General features: G+C 40.6%; 1 protein-coding gene across 4 annotated transcripts in view; it reads left to right on the forward strand.

Annotated features, from left to right (window-relative positions):
- LOC122667373 (protein PHOTOPERIOD-INDEPENDENT EARLY FLOWERING 1) overlaps window positions 1-14,833 on the forward strand; it is a 55,097-nt gene extending 40,264 nt beyond the window's left edge. For 3 of the 4 annotated variants that reach the window (XM_043863633.1, XM_043863635.1, XM_043863636.1), the window contains exons 19-21: window positions 12,658-13,190; window positions 13,904-14,410; window positions 14,456-14,833. In XM_043863633.1, coding sequence (XP_043719568.1) covers window positions 12,658-13,190; window positions 13,904-14,351 — 981 coding nt within the window. In that variant the 3' untranslated portion in view covers window positions 14,352-14,410; window positions 14,456-14,833. Of the gene's footprint in view, window positions 1-12,657; window positions 13,191-13,903 lie in introns of all 4 variants that reach the window. The other variant, XM_043863634.1, reaches the window with a different exon arrangement.
- Window positions 14,834-16,096: the final 1,263 nt, after the last annotated feature.

Genomic DNA, 16,096 nt, shown 5'->3' on the forward strand with positions numbered 1-16,096 from the left:
TATCCCTAATCTATTAGGTAACTTAAACTGACTAGGAAACTAGAATACTAAAGGAAATAAACTCAAAACATGACTGGACTTATAGAGTCCTAATCCAGCCCAACTTACATCACATGACCACTTAAGTTGTCACATGACCACTTAACCAAGTCACATGATCACTTAAATTGAACCAGTTGGATGCAACCAATTTGAACCGGTTCAATTAAAAAACATAAAAATAAACTAAGTATTGGACTAATCCCGTATGCAACCTATATACCCCTAGTTTAGGCTCATTAAAGTGGCCTCATACATAGAAAACCCTTGGGAACAAAGGCCCAACATGTATATAACCCAACCCTAGACTTATTCCCAATGAAACAAGCCCTATTTGGTGATGAATCTGCATCACATGAGCAAAACTAGCAAGAATTAATCACCTTTGGCACTGCCATCAATAGTTAATCGTACTAAAGTCTAACAAAATCTATGCCAAGGTCTGGACGTAGGATCCCATTCTAAGTCATCTGCATTTGATGGAGGAGATGATGCCCAATAAAAGTCTGCTCCCGAGTAATGCGGACTAAAGATAGAATCTAAGATTCCACTATGGCTGAATAAATTTTCAAGAAGAAGTTTGGGATTGTATTTCCGAAATCAAGGTTGAAGAATTAGTTTCAACCACTGTTATTTCCAGTGCTTTCAAGCTGCGATCTCTGCTTAACATAGTTGTCATGGCATTTAGGCGACCCAAGGCGATTATGCTGCTGAATGATTAGAGTTAATCCCATGAGACATGGCAAAGGAACATATAGGTCTACAATCATGATCTCTAAAAAAACCTCCACTACCAGGATGATCTGGATTCCCTTTAGAAACCCCGTCAATATTGATTTTAACCCAATTAGAATCCAGAGGGGACTGCACGATCTCCTTAACAACAGAAATCTCTAGCATTCTTTTTTTTTTAATACATGTAAGAACAAATAAAAAGGATATGACCTTGGATTCACCACCAAAGGTCTGCGGGAATGGAATCACCACTAAACCCTACCTATTGCTTTACCACAATAGGGCTGGAGCTGCATCACCACAGTCCAAGAAACACAATCACCACTGACCCAAAGAGGCAAAAGCCAAATTTCTCAATCACTCAAAATCATAGGGCATGCATTCCCCTTGCTTGCATTTATAAAATTAGAGGCTGTGATACAAGAAAAAGTTTTGGCTACTAAGTAGCTTACAAAATAACAACTCTAGAAAGAAAAACAAAAGAAAGAAACTTTCTAGAAAGAAGATATAGTTGCTAAAATACAAAAAAGGAAAGAAACAGAAAATAGTAACAACTAAGTAGCTATTGACAAACAACTAAGACCAATACAAAAAGTAGAAACTAAAGTAGTAGTAATAGATCTAACAGAATATTCCAGCAATCTTGTAGATAAATCTTCTCTTCACACAAATCACATGGGGCCACACGAATTTTCATTCAATCTTCTAGAATATCTCCATGTATATTTCCTCCAAATCTTCTAAAATCAATAATACACCAAAATAGAAACTAATTACTTAATCCTGTATACGACTCAAATCCCTAATAGAAACTAATTACTTAATCCCTAATATTGCTCAGAGAGCGGGCCTTGGTGCAATGGTAAGGGTGCTCCATTGTGACCAAGTGATCACAGGTTCGAGTCTGGAAACAGCCTCTGCAAAAACAGGGGTTAGGTTGCGTACATTATGACCCTCCCCAGAGCCCGCAGTGGCGGGAGCCTCATGCACTGGGTGCGCCCTTTTATGATTGGATTATTACAATGGTAAACCCAAAAATACCAAGCCCATGGGCCATGTCCCATATAACCATTGGGCTCTCAAATTAAGCGGTACTTAAAACAGAACTTAAACCATAGGTTTAGTTGGAACCAATAAACTAAACCAAACTAAAACAACAGTCTCATCTTCTCTTCTGGCTGGAATTTTGCATCAGAAAAGCTCAGTGATTATGCTCTCTCCATTTCTCCAAAAGGCAAAGAGTCATCGAACATTTCATAACATCTCCAAAGCTCTATGAAAATGGATCTTCTGCCATCCTTGTAATAGCTGCTGCACATTACAAAAAACAAAACCACCAAGGCCAAAAACTTGAAATTAGATCCCCCAAGCTTTGTTAGTGAATGAGCATGAACAAAAAGTGTGATTAAGGTCTTCACTATGCATGTCATAATGAACTGTTGTGATTTGAGAATAATGGCTTGTGACTAATTGATCACAACCCTTCTTTATTTATAATAGACGAGAGAACATTCTAGAATAGGAACAAGGACATAAATACCCCTAGGACAAAATTACCCTTGAACCCATTTTACAACACTGCCCCTCAAGTTGGTGCATAAATGTCAAACATGCCTAGCTTGCTAACAATATATACAAAATTTTTACTATTAATACTCTTAGTAAGAATATCGGCTAACTAATCCCCAAACTGAACAAATGGAATGCATATTACTCCTTGATCCAGCTTCTCCTTGATGAATTGCCGAACGATCTCAATATGCTTGGTGTGATTGTGTTGCACAGGGTTATGGGCAATACTTATTGCTGATTTGCTATCACAGTACAGGCACATAAGCGGCTTAACAAAATCACATAAATCGTGAAGAAGTCCTTGCAGCCAAAGGAGCTCACAAATACCATGGGCCATAGCTCGAAATTCTGCTTCAACACTGGATCAGACAACAACATATTGCTTCTTTCTCCTCCAGGTCACTAGATTCACCACTAACAAAGGTACACTATCCCGAGGTAGACCTCCTGTCATCCAGACATTCTGCCCAGTTTGCAGAGCAGTGTAGGCCTCAACTCGTAGACCCTGTGGAGAAAAGAGGACACCTTTCCTGGGGGCAAACTTCAAATATCTCAGGATCCTATATGTTGCCTCTAGATGAGCGGAGTGAAGATCATGCATATACTAGCACCCACACTAATTGCAAACGCTATATCAGGCCGTGTGTGATAAGTATATCAAACGACCAACCAATCTCTGATAGCTGCCTCTATCCACGGGATCTCCATCCTTACTCTTTAGGTGAGTATTTGGCTCCAAAGGGGTATCTGCAGGCTTACACCCCAAAATCCATGTTTCAGATAACAAGTCAAGAATATACTTCTGTTGTGAGAGGAAGATAACTTGAGCTGAATAAGCGACCTCAATCTCAAGGAAAGATTTAAATTTCCCTAAATCCTTAATCTCAAATTCTGTCCCCAAATAGGTCTTCAACTTATATCATCAACATCACTTCCAGTTATGACAATGGTGCCTACATAAACAATCAATACTGTGATGTGCTGACCTCTCTTCTTGATAAACAAAGTACCGTCAACATCTCTTTGTTTGTAGCCAATCAACACCATCGCTCTATGGAAATGTCCAAACCAAGCTCTTGGTGACTGTTTTAGACCGTATAGAGATTTCTTGAGACGACATACTTTGCATTTTGTTTCTTTAGCAGCAAAACCCGAAGGAATGTCCATGTAAACCTCCTCTTCAAGCTCCCCATGAAGAAAGCCATTCTTCACGTCCAATTGTTGAAAATCCCAACCTTAGTTGCACAAGAGATGATAACTCTGACAGTATTCATCTTTGCTTCTGGAGCAAAGGTTTCTTGATAGTCGATCCCATGTGTCTGAGTGAAACCTCTAGCAAAGCTGCACAAGAGATGATAACTCTGACAGTATTCGTCTTTTCTTCTGGAGCAAAGGTTTCTTGATAGTCGATTCCATGTGTCTGAGTGAATCCTCTAGCAACTAGTTTTGCCTTATATCTTTCCACTGTTCCATCTACCTTATGTTTGACAGTGAACACCCATTTGCAACCAACCGATTATTTTCCTAGAGGAAGACTCACCATATCCCACTTGTCATTTTTTCCAATGTCCTCATTTCTTCAGTCATTGCATCTTTCCATCTTGAATTGGTCGTTGCTTCCTACCAGGTGGTAGGGATGGAAATAGAAGACAAGGTGGATACAAAAGCATGGAATGATGGGGAAAGAGACTCATAAGGAACGACATTAAAAATGGGATGCTGAGTACAAGTTCTACGGGGTTTATGAATAGCAATCGGTAAATCTAGAGTAGGATCCAAAGGAAACTTACCAGGAGGAGTTGGTGAAGAATTTTGATCAGAGAGCAACTGGTTAGGTGCAATGGTGGTAGTATTGTCAACTTGCTTTTGTTTATGCCACGTTCCTCTGCAAAAAAAACTTCAAGGTGTCAGATTTCCTAGTCTTCCCCTGGACCTTAGATTGCTCCTGTTCCTGCCCTGTTATTCTCCATCCTCGAGTTTAACCAATGTATCTTCTACCATGGGAACATCAAGAGAAGTAATCAAGGGCAGCTCTTCATTGGTAGACTCCCCCTGAAGAGGAGCAGGAGATGGAAAATACGCCTATCTCCCAAAAAACAAAATCCATAGTGATAAGCAACTTTCTGGAGGGAGGATGATAGCACTTGTATCTCTTCTGGGTAGCAGAATAACTAAAAAAATGCAATGCAACCCCTTTGGATCAAATTTGCCACGTTCATGGTGATTCCGAGAAAAACAACACACCCAAAAACCTTAGGAGGCACCACAAAAATCGAAGAGCCCAATAACACTTTAATGGGGCAGCGGAATGACAAAACCCATGAGGGCAGCCGATTGATAAGGTATGCTGCTATCAGTACAACATCACCCCAAAAACGAGGTGGAACATTCATGGCAAACATTAGGGATCTGGCTACCTCTAAGAGATGTCGATATTTCCTTTTTGCAACGCCATTCTGAGCTGGAGTATCCACGCAACTCGTTTGGTGGATAATACCATGGGTGGACAAATATGCCTGAAATTATCCATCAATATATTCCTTCCCATTGTCAGACTGAAGTATCTTCATCTTGGCATCAAATTGCGTTTGAACCATTTTGTGGAATAATTGAAAACAAAAAAAATATATCATTTTTCTGGTGCATAAGATGAACCCAGGTGGTACAACAAACAATCTATGAAAGTTACAAACCACCTATCACCAGAAGTGGAAACATAACGGCCAGGGCCCCATACATCAGAGTGAATCAAACTAAAAGGAACCAAACTGCGATTATCAGAAATAGGATAAATTGCTCAAGTTTGCTTTGCAAAAGTGCAAGCATCACAAACAAAATTATTGTGCTTACAAGTCTTTACTAAATTGGGAAATAAAACAGATAAAACGCCTAAAGGGGGATGGACCAAACAACGATGCCACCGATGTAATACGAATCAGATTGGGAAACTACCAGCCACTTTAGCACAACCAATCGTATTTCCCGTCACCAAGTTCTAAAGAAAGACAATGATCAAGAAAAAAAATGTTACTTTGCAATTGAGGTCCCGTGTATGACTACTATTAGTAAGTAAATTAGTAGAAAACTTGGGAACATGCTAAACAGAAGAGAGGGACAATGATGGAGTGCATTTGATCGTACCCTTCCTAGGAATAGAAGAAAGGGCACCATCAGCCACTTGAACTTTGGTATTACCTGATAAAGGAGAGTATTGGGAAAATTGAGTGGGCAAACCAGTCGTGTGGTCAGTAGCCCCTAAGTTAATGATCCAAGAATTGGTTGTGACGGAGGAGCTATTGGCCACAGAAGGAAAAAAAAAAAAACCTAGGTGGTTAGAAGTAGACGGTTCAGGTCCCTGACAGGGAAGTGGCTGAGGCTGCAGATGGAGCCGGTGAAGATGAGTCCAACCGAGTCACCAGACTACGCAGAGTATTGAGAACCTCCTGAGAAAGAGATTGGTCAGCAGCATTGTCTTTAGATGAAGTATGATGTGCTCTAACAGAAGAGGGATGACTTTGTCCGTGACCCCGAGGGTCAGTGGGACGCCCATGTAATTTCCAACACTTTTCACGGGTATGACGTTCCTTGCCACAATAGTCACACTTCACTGGAGCTCAATTAGAAGGAGGACGATCACCAATACCATGAGAGAGACCACCATGGGATAAATTTTGAGAACCTAGTAGCCAAGGCTGATCGTTCCTGCGAAATTGGGTGAACTTTGGCATTATGATGACTTTCCTCTAATTGTGCCATGACATAAGCCTGCTCAAGTGTTGGAAAGGGATCCCGATTCAGGACATGAGCCCGAATCTGATCAAATTCAATGTTAAGTCCTGCAAGAAAGTCGAAGACACGGAGACCATCCTCCCATTTTTTAAAGGGAAAATATCTATCCCCTCCCCTCTAAGTTTGCCTAATATCAATCCGGTACCCAAGTTTTGAAAAATATCTACCCCCTCCCCTACTGTATAAAGATTATATCAACCGTACCCCAACCGTTAAAAACCTCCATTAAGTGATGACATGGCATGTACAAAATTTTTAAAACCCCAAAATACCCTTCACATAACTTTATTTCAATTTTACCCCTTCCCTACTTTCCCTTTTCGTCTTCTTCTCCCATTTCCTCTGTGTTGCTTCTTCTTCTTCTTCCGCTAGCACCACCATCATCGCCACCCCTGCCGCCTCCGATCCTCTTCTACCGCCGCCACCACCACCACCACCACCACCACCACCACACCGCCGAAACCCCTCCTGCGAAACATATGCCAAATATATTTCTGATTCTTCACTCTTTTTTTCCCTGTTGGCTAAGTTGACAACTCAGAAATGGATTAGTTGAATCAATCGATTTGAATCGGAATGACCATCGATCCTGAATCCAGTCAATCCGACCCAGTAATTCAAGGTCATTTTTATCGATTTTAGGTTGATACTTGCCTGTTTCAGGCCTATTTGCAACATTTTTAACTATCAGGAATTGCCGTAACTACCTTTGGTTATGAAGATTAAGGCACTGTTTATGGGCATCACGTCCCAGCTCTAACGTTTCACTGGAACTGTAAAAAAATAACGAATGCTTGTTCGTCCGAACTTCAATTTTTGGCATTCAGCTCAGAGAAAAATTCTTTTAACATCAATAAGTATCGTTGGACGAGGAAAACCCAATAGCAACAAAACCCAACTAGAGATGTTTCCCCAGAAGGGATTCTGCGTGTCTTCCCTCCTCATTTCTGCTACTACTGTTAATGGCTACTGGAGCTGTTGGGTTTGGTTCAATGGTTTCGATCTCCGCCGCGTTCGGAGAAGAACGGTTTTTCTTCTCTCTATTCATTTAGTGTAGAATAAATGGGAAGAGGGAAGAAACTGGGTGGATGGCACATTAGAAAAGAAAAGACAAACAAGATATAAGAAAGAAAAAAAAAGGAAGAATAAAGTAGACGAAATGCAGTGAGTAGGACAAATGAAGAGAGAAGAAACGAGGAGGGTGGGACACTAGAGAAGAAAAGACAAAATGGATGATCGGAGATTTAACAGGCATGGTTGAATTCGGTGCTTTGTTGACTAAGTGGAGGATGGGGAAGACTCTATGTCACTAATGTGGGCGGTGGAGCTGCTTGCAATTAATGGCACCAGTATTGCGGTGGATAGGAGGAGTGGCGATGGGGCAAGGATGCGAGACGAAACTAAGAATCGCATTGGGGTCGACACGGTCACACGAGGCGGAGAAATGGTGGGATAGACACGACGGTGCGGATGGTGTCCTGTGGTGAAGCTGATGATTGATTCGAGGCATCAGTGGCTTATGACGGTGCAAATGGTGATGGCTGGGATTGTATTTGGTGATGGATTGGAGACGGCAGAGGTGGAGGTGGTGCTAGCGGAAGACGAAGGAGCAGCACAGAGGAAAAATAGGAAATGGGAAAAGAAGACGAAAAGGGAAAGTAGGGATGGGTAAAATTGGAATAAAGTTACATGAAGGGTATTTTGGGGTTTTAAAATTTTTGTACATGCCATGTCATTACTTAATGGTGCTTTTTAATGGTTGGGGTACGGTTGATATAATCTTTATAAAGTAGGGGAGGGGGTAGACATTTTTCAAAACTTGGGTACTGGATTGATATTAGGCAAACTTAGAGGGGAGGGGGTAGATATTTTCCCTTTTTTAAATGTTGTAACATCAGTATCACATGTAGCGGTAAAGACCCCATAACAATCTAACTGTTGCCACAAGCTATGTAGAGTTGAATAATACTGGGATAGAGATAACTCCCCTTGTTTGGTAGAATGAATTTTCTAACAAAGTTCATAACACTAAACAGCATTACCGACCTGGGAGTACGTGTCTTTGTCTGTCTTCCACATTTTGGTGGCAGTATCAAGAAGTAAATAGCCCTGGCCATGGTAGGATCCATGGAGTTGATGAGATTAGACATCACAACAAAGTTTGATGTCATCCATTTATCTTGGGCACGACCAGCAGTGGTAGGCATAGCAGTAGCTCCTGTAAGGTAGCCAAAAAGACCATGAGCACCAATGGCCAGGAAGCAAGATCGCGCCCACATCAAATAATTGCTCCCATTTAATTTAATGGAGCTAGCAGGGAACGGAAGAAGATCACGTTGGTTGACTTCTTCCTGTCCAGTAGATATGGAGGAGATCTCGAAATCACTCATGGTTGCTGGTCAGAGACGTACCCATATTTTTCCATCACGACGCGCATATCGTGTCATTGAGAAAAATCACCAATACAAGAGGTCTCCCACGAGACGTCACCTATAATCGCCCTGCCCTTGTCAAAGAAGCTTCAGTGCTCGCCTTACGAGCGAAGAATTTCAAGAGTGATTCGGAACACCCCTTGAAATGAAATTTCTAAAACCGAGGCGAGCGGAGTGAGAGAAATAGGGTGAATCGCTCACAAAATCTGCTCGTTGAGTGTTGGACCCTCTTCGGCCAACACATCATGGATCCAAAAGAGAACATCAACCTCTGAAAATCGAAAAATAATCCGATCATGGAATGTTAAAAAATCCCCTTGGGAGGAGTAACTCACCCCCAAGGGTGAAACTGAGAGAGAGGCGAGAATGGTGGAGCCTCTAGAAGTGGTGGGAGGCGGTGAAGGGTGTAGGTGACGGAGGCAGTGAAGGGTAAAGGTGGCGGAGGTGGTGAAGGGTGTAGGTGGCGGAGGCGGTGGTTAGAACTGAGAAGAGAAGGGAGAGATGGTGGTGGCGCCAATTGGTGCCAGCGACGCAGAAACCGGGAAGAAGACAGAGAGAGCCTAGCATTTCGAGATGAGAACCATTAGGGTTTAGGTCCTGAAGTGGATCCTCTCTCTAATACCATGTTGTGATTTGAGAATATTGGCTTGTGACTAATTGATCACAGCCCCTCTTTTTTTTTTTTTGATGAAAAAAAAAACAAAGTATATTACTAGAAAAGCTAATGGCTAAATCCTGTCCATACTGAATAATATTACAGTTATCCAAAATGGCCTTTTGAGGCCAAATCCCTAATCGTACTGTTTAAGGTAGGGTCATGATTCCAAAAAAAACTTAACACTAGTAAAGTTGGTGGTTAATTCACAGCCCCTCTTTATTTATAATAGACGAGATAACATTCTAGAATAGGAACAAGGACAGAAATACCCCAAGAGCAAAATTACCCTTGAACCCATTTTACAACGTGAACATATAGACACACATGGAACACCTTTCTACTGATTAATGTCATCAGTTGGTGATCTCATATGAAGCACACACCAACTCAAAATGGAACATTTTGGGGGCATGTAAACAAGCCAAATGTATGTATGCCAGCTAACAATCTCTGACCTATACCTAAGTGAATTCCATGTAGATTTAGCGGTAAACCTTCCCTGAAGAGAAGGCTTCCAAAGAAGCAAGTCATCATGATCTAGAGCAGGCGAAATAGATTTCTTAGCAGAGGAAAGTATATTTTATATGAACATAAAAGAAGCAATAGGAAAAGCCACGAACACCTATCTGAGATGAAATCAGAAACCCTAGTTGAGTGGTGATGCAGATCTGAAGACTTATTCAAGGAAGAAGAAGTCCAAGTGAGTAGGCCAATCCATGGCCTACTAGTTGCTGTTTTGTTTATGCTTTGTTTTTTTTTTAAGTCCTTTGTTTTGTTAGTTGAACCATTGTGCAATATTTGGTTCAATTTAAGTCATTTTATTTCTGTATTTCAAGTCTTATCAGTTTTTAAGTAATTAGTTTGGGTCCACACCTCTCCACACATAAGAAAGGTTGTGCAATGTAAGTTGAGTCGGCTAGGGGATGTCCTTTTCCAACTCAAAGTCTGAGTTTTACCCTTACAAATAAAATCATGCGTGTGGGGGGTCATTACCTTTCATATGATTTGAATTTAGAAGCTGCTGCTCTGCAACTTGCCTTCTCCATTGAAGATTGGCCTTGTGTTTGATCAAATGTTGAAGGAATCAGTGTTTGATCTGTTGACAACTTGTGTGGTGTGAAGCCTGGGTGGATCGTTTGCCTGTTTTTCTAGATTCTCTACTGCTGTTCTATTGGTTTGAATCCAGATTTCAAGTTATTGCCATTAACAAGTAAGCATACTGTCAAACCTGCAACTAGAACCAATCTCCTTCTAGAAGATCACAGACTAGGTATTTTCTAGATTAAGGAAACCAGCCACTCGATTGACTTAAGATGTTTACCATACATCCATCAACCTTTGAAAGGAGATCGATTCAATTTTGGCCTAATTTCTGTGGTCTGATTTGAAGATATCATCCTTATTCCCATTTTGCCCCTACCCCCATTAACACACTATTTCAGTCCTTTAAGCCTTAACCGATTCTGGATTCACCCTCTAATTAGCTACTGTTTTCAGAATACATTATACCTGAGATCAGTAGATTAGTGTCACCTTCTGAACCCTAATTTCAGTACCCTAATTTACTATATTACCCCTACTCCTAAGTCCTATTGACAGTAGGATTGGCATTTAGTTACTGTTTCATTCATCCAATTTTGTTCAAACTTTTAGCAGACCATCCCCTTAATACCTACCCCATACGACCTCCATCACAGCCCCGTCCTGTTATCTATTTGATTGCTATCTTAGTTTACCCTAACCTGAACCTATCCTTTGAAGAAAGATCTTGTTATTGGCTATTGATTTGAGCATTGAAACTGGTACTACATTAAGTAGTCTTGGAACACATGGAGAGGAAGATTTGCAGATTCAACTATTGGATATTTACCCAACCAACTCACTCTCAAAAAATCGATTTATTTGCCATTACCATCCATCAGTCTAATATTATGGGAAAAGAAATACCATACTCTTTTAATACCCTGCCAGATTGTGGAGCAAAAATTATTGGCTTTAGGTAACTAAAATATTTGACTTGCATAAAAATGGCAAAAAAGGGTACTGCCAGATTTTGTTTCCCAACAGAGCTTTAGAAGCATGCATTTGTTAGTGCCCCTCAATTTTCTGATTCTCGAACCCACTTCATAAATTGGCTTACAAATTGTATCCCATTTAACCACCACAGATTTGGAAATATTTGGATCTCTAGACCAGATGAAGTTTCTGATCCAAGACTTGACTTCTTTAATAGCGGCCACCAATATATTGCAAAAACATGGATGGTCATTGAAGAAACAACAAATTTCACCTACGAACCTTGCCCATCATAATTAGATGCTTGGAGTTCCTAGACATTTGGAACCAACAAATTCAGATATTACTTTGATTAGTCAAGGATCTAGCCCTTTTACTTCTTGTGACGTCCACAAAATTGGGCCCTTGTGGGACACCATCAAATAACCTAAGCTAAGCTTTTATCCCTCCACCATCAACTCAGGCCATGCATACAAAGCATAAATGAAAGAGCCCTTGAATAATGGCTCTTAGGTCAGCTGTATTGTAATCTGTCCTGCCAATCGATCAGAAGAAAAAAGGCAAACATGAGATGTTCTCCACCATGTTTGGTTGCCAAGAGAATGTAAGACAAGATTGTGTTTGAATGTGAGACCATAAGGTTCAGTGAAGCTGTGAAACATTTTCCATTTTTAGTGTTTGGTTGTTCTAAGAAAGTGTAACAGTGAAAAAGATGGTTGGACCCACTCTTCTTGAGCTTTAATGTGCTCATAATATCCAAGCAATTTTTCAAGGATTCTATGACAAGCCAACCTGAAAAATAAAATAGATAATCTGAAATAGTCCACCCATAGCCCTTCATTTTGATTTCCCCTTCTCCCAGAAAAATTGAGTTTGATCTCTTGCGTCAAGGGAGGCTTCCATTCATGATGTGCCATCTTCAAAGTGGGACGTGATCAAGCCACCAATCCTGGTGCCGAAGCAAGCCATGGTGCAAAGTCTTATTCTGATGCACGGTGGTCGGATTGGGCTGAAAATCAACCCATGGTTTGATGCTGACATTGTTTTCATGCCCACAGATTTGGAGTTAAACAAACTCTGCCATGTCACAAAAAGCCTGCGGTCGGGGAATGTGCTGGCCTAGGTTCCCCGTTTCCAGTAGAAAAAGAGCTGTTGCAGTTTAATCCATTAGTTTCATAATGATATTCATTTTGTGTTTTTTTTCTGAATATTACTCATGTTAGGAATCTTCATTCTTTCTCCTGTCTTCTCCTGCTTGTTGAAATCCTGAATGCCTTGCATACAACAACAACCATAACCTTATCCCAACTAAATGGGGTCGGCTCCTGAATGCCTTGCATATTCCCTATAATTTTCTGAGTTGCCCCATACCATTTTTATGGAACTTGCTCAGTGGTGATATCTTTTTTCTGGCAGGATAATGTCCGTGTGCTATTAGAGGTGGCCAGTGAGATGGCAGATAATGAATTAATCCTTCAAAAACATTTTACAGCTGTGCTTTCGTCTGTCTGGCGAGCAAGAACCCGCTCTGACCGCAGGCAAAGCTTGTCATCATCTTCCAGGAACGGCCTTTATTTTGGTGGTAAGTTTTTTACCTCTGCCACCAATCAGATTACTGGGATATCCACTAAGGAACCACTAGAAAAGATGAACCTGGCAATTTTGGGGCAGAGCAGTAAGTTAGTAGCGGATGCCCTCCAAGATGCTAATATGAAAGGACAGGAAGACACAATCTTACCATCTGAACAGGGGAAAGAAGCTTCAGCCACAACAGAGCAGTTAGAAATAACTCTGGAGTTCCAGAATAGTAATGGGGATCCTGGGTTACCTTTACCATCAGTCACCACTCTCTTTATATGTGGAACAGATCCAGCACCTTTAGCAGATGAGCAAGCAGAAGGGAGCTTGCTTGCATCATCTTCTTGCAACATAGCTGAGCACCGGTACAGGTATGGAGATAAGTATTTTACTTTTTTCTTTACAACCTGGAATGGCCTGGCTGGTTACCTATCTCTAGGATATCAGCTGCTGAACAGTGGGTGTTTTCTCTTATTCAGATGTACATGAAACTAAGAGTGCAGTGGCACACATGTGAACCTGTCTGTTTAAATCACCAAATTGAACAGAATATTTCAAGGCAATAAAAAAAAAATTGTTGACCCTACTCCTCCTTGTTTGATCAATTTATACCTAGTACATCTCACCAGAACTACCCTAGTTCAGATTTCCAATTGTTGGTTTAAATCATGCTTTATCAAGATAACACATCTACCGGAAAAATTACATGAATTAAGGATTTTTAATGGTTGAACTCACCGAACTGTGTCTGGATAAACTCTTCACAGGAAGTTCGGGAACAAGCACATGACTCGGTGCTTACAGCAGCTCAGTTGGCCTTTTGACGTTGTTACCTGGCCTTTGTCCTATTCCTGACTAGTTGGGGATAAATTCTACCCGAGTAGTTCCATATTCTTTCATAGTTTCCTCAACATAGGTCCAGTTGCAGTATGGGGAAAGGGGTATTGGATCTGAATTTTTCTTAGGTTCCAACTTAAAATATTGGACTTAGATCACCAGTGTTTTGGCTGTCTATTGGCCTGAATCTTCTTGTCGACTGATCTCACAGTATTTTACTAATATGACCAGATTGCTGACATTACAGGGTAGCATCAAAATCTTGCTTTGAAGGTGAAGGTCAGGGTTGGGCTTCATCAGCTTTTCCAACTAGTGATCTTAGATCTCGATCGACTTCAAAACCACAATCTTTGGGAAAACACAAGGCTTCGTTCTCTGACTTGATCAAGCCTCCAAAATCCAAGCTTCAAAGAACTACAGTGGAGCCCGCTGATGTGGATCAGCACCTAATCAGTAGTCCAGCACTCTCATCACATCAATTGGTGGTTTCGCCTTATCCTTTTGGAAGTTTTGATCTGCAAGCCCCCACCACCGAGTCCGTTGGCAACAATGATGAAGGTGACATGAATTCCAGCATGGATGATAACATATTTCCAGAGGCACAGATTGAAGGAGTCCCACATTACTATGACCCAAGCTTCGTCTCAGGCCTTGATGATTGCATACTGTCATGGGAAATTTTGGACATTGGGTAGTCTGAAACGTGAAATTGACTTGACCTGTCGCACAACTTGTACTAGCACCTGATTCGGCCTGGAACAGTTTCAATTCTTGACTAAGCCCCAAGTTTGATGTGCAACTAAACGGGCTGCAGATTCTTTTGGAGGCAGATGATCATGGTATGAGCATGGCATGTTTGGTGCCTGTTTACATGTCAGGAGGATGGATCAAGGGACTAGGGTGGAGAGGAGGATGTACAGTAGGGTTACAGTAGCATGCGGGAATTGTATAATATTCCCTTAATCTTTATAATTTTATTACCACAGGGAAATGTGTTCATTTTTTGTGCCTAATTTGGAAAATTTTTGTAGACTCATTGCCCGGGGATGGGATAAAAAGAAGAAAAGGATAGTATATGGAGAAGAATGAAGATGGGATTTTTTTTTTCGCTTCTGTTTACTGTGAAGTGGCTAGCAATGGAATCAATGAGTACTTGCATATTATTTTGTAGGGGAAACTGCTGGTCCGGTCTGTAATGATGGAGTGGCTCCTGAAAGCCTGAAAGCCCTCACATACCAAGTGCCATTTCAAGAGATTTGTAGGGAGTTTACCAAAAAAAAAATGGAGATTTGTAGGGATTTCTTAACGGAAATCCCTTTTAGTGGCAGATAGGGATTAGGTAGTTCAGGACGATGTGGTAGGAGAGAGAGAGATTATGCCTCCCCACAAGGATAAACAGCTTTTCATAGCCTGTCGAGGAGTTGGATCAATCCAAGAGAAGTGGGTTCACGACCTATTTCAATTTGAGCCGGCGATTCAACCGTTTCGACCGATTGCAGAAAGGGTGGGTCAGGATTCATGCCTTAACCTAATAATAATATTTATTTTTTTGGGTGATTTTGGCTGGACACTTGTGGTGTCCGGGTGAAATCTTATCAAATGATTTGTGATTTGAATTCTGAGCTGCTGAGTAGATTTGGAATACTTTTTTCAATTGGATTTTCAAAATAAGTTTGGTTTAAAGACAAGTGGAGATGGGTCAACATAAAAATTCATTTAAACAAATAATCAATGACGGAAAAATCATGGCGTTGAATAAAGGAAATTCAGGCTCTGATTGTGGTTCTTATCCAAAGGTATAAGGTGTGTTGTGAAAGTTTAGAACTCAGAATAAAATCTCTATTGGAGAATTTAGAACTTGACACTTTTGATTGTTTTTTTGTTTTATTATCAAAAGTTCATTAAAATATAAACATAAAAAAATTTTAAAATATAATTAAAAAGTGATATATATTATGCCATTATCAAAAGATTTCATTTAAACATATTTTTCAGAGTATACATATGAAATGATACTATTATCCTTGTTTAAAAAATTATATATTATATTTTGGTGGTAAAAAGTAGGGGTGCAAGTTTGGCCCTACCTGCCCGAACCCGCCCTGAGCCCGAACAGGTTCTGGGTTGAGATATTTGGCTCTGAGGGCGGGTCAAGATTGGAAACTTCTGGCCCTGAGTTAGGGTCGGGTCAGGTTAGGGTTGAGGCCTCGAGCTAAGCTTGGCCTGGCCCGGCCCGACCCTGATTTAAGTTATACTATAAAATATATATTGATATAATTTATATATTATGAACTTTAAATTTCACCCACATTTTTTTATATAATATACTATATATGAAGACAATAAGTGTTATAATATAATTTATTATATTATTATTTTATGTAAAATTAATAAGTTCTTCCCAACCCATGCATTTCTTTCCCCCTCCCCATGATCAGGG

This window comes from Telopea speciosissima, chromosome 7, assembly GCF_018873765.1.
Source record: "Telopea speciosissima isolate NSW1024214 ecotype Mountain lineage chromosome 7, Tspe_v1, whole genome shotgun sequence".
NCBI classification, from domain to species: Eukaryota; Viridiplantae; Streptophyta; class Magnoliopsida; order Proteales; family Proteaceae; genus Telopea; species Telopea speciosissima.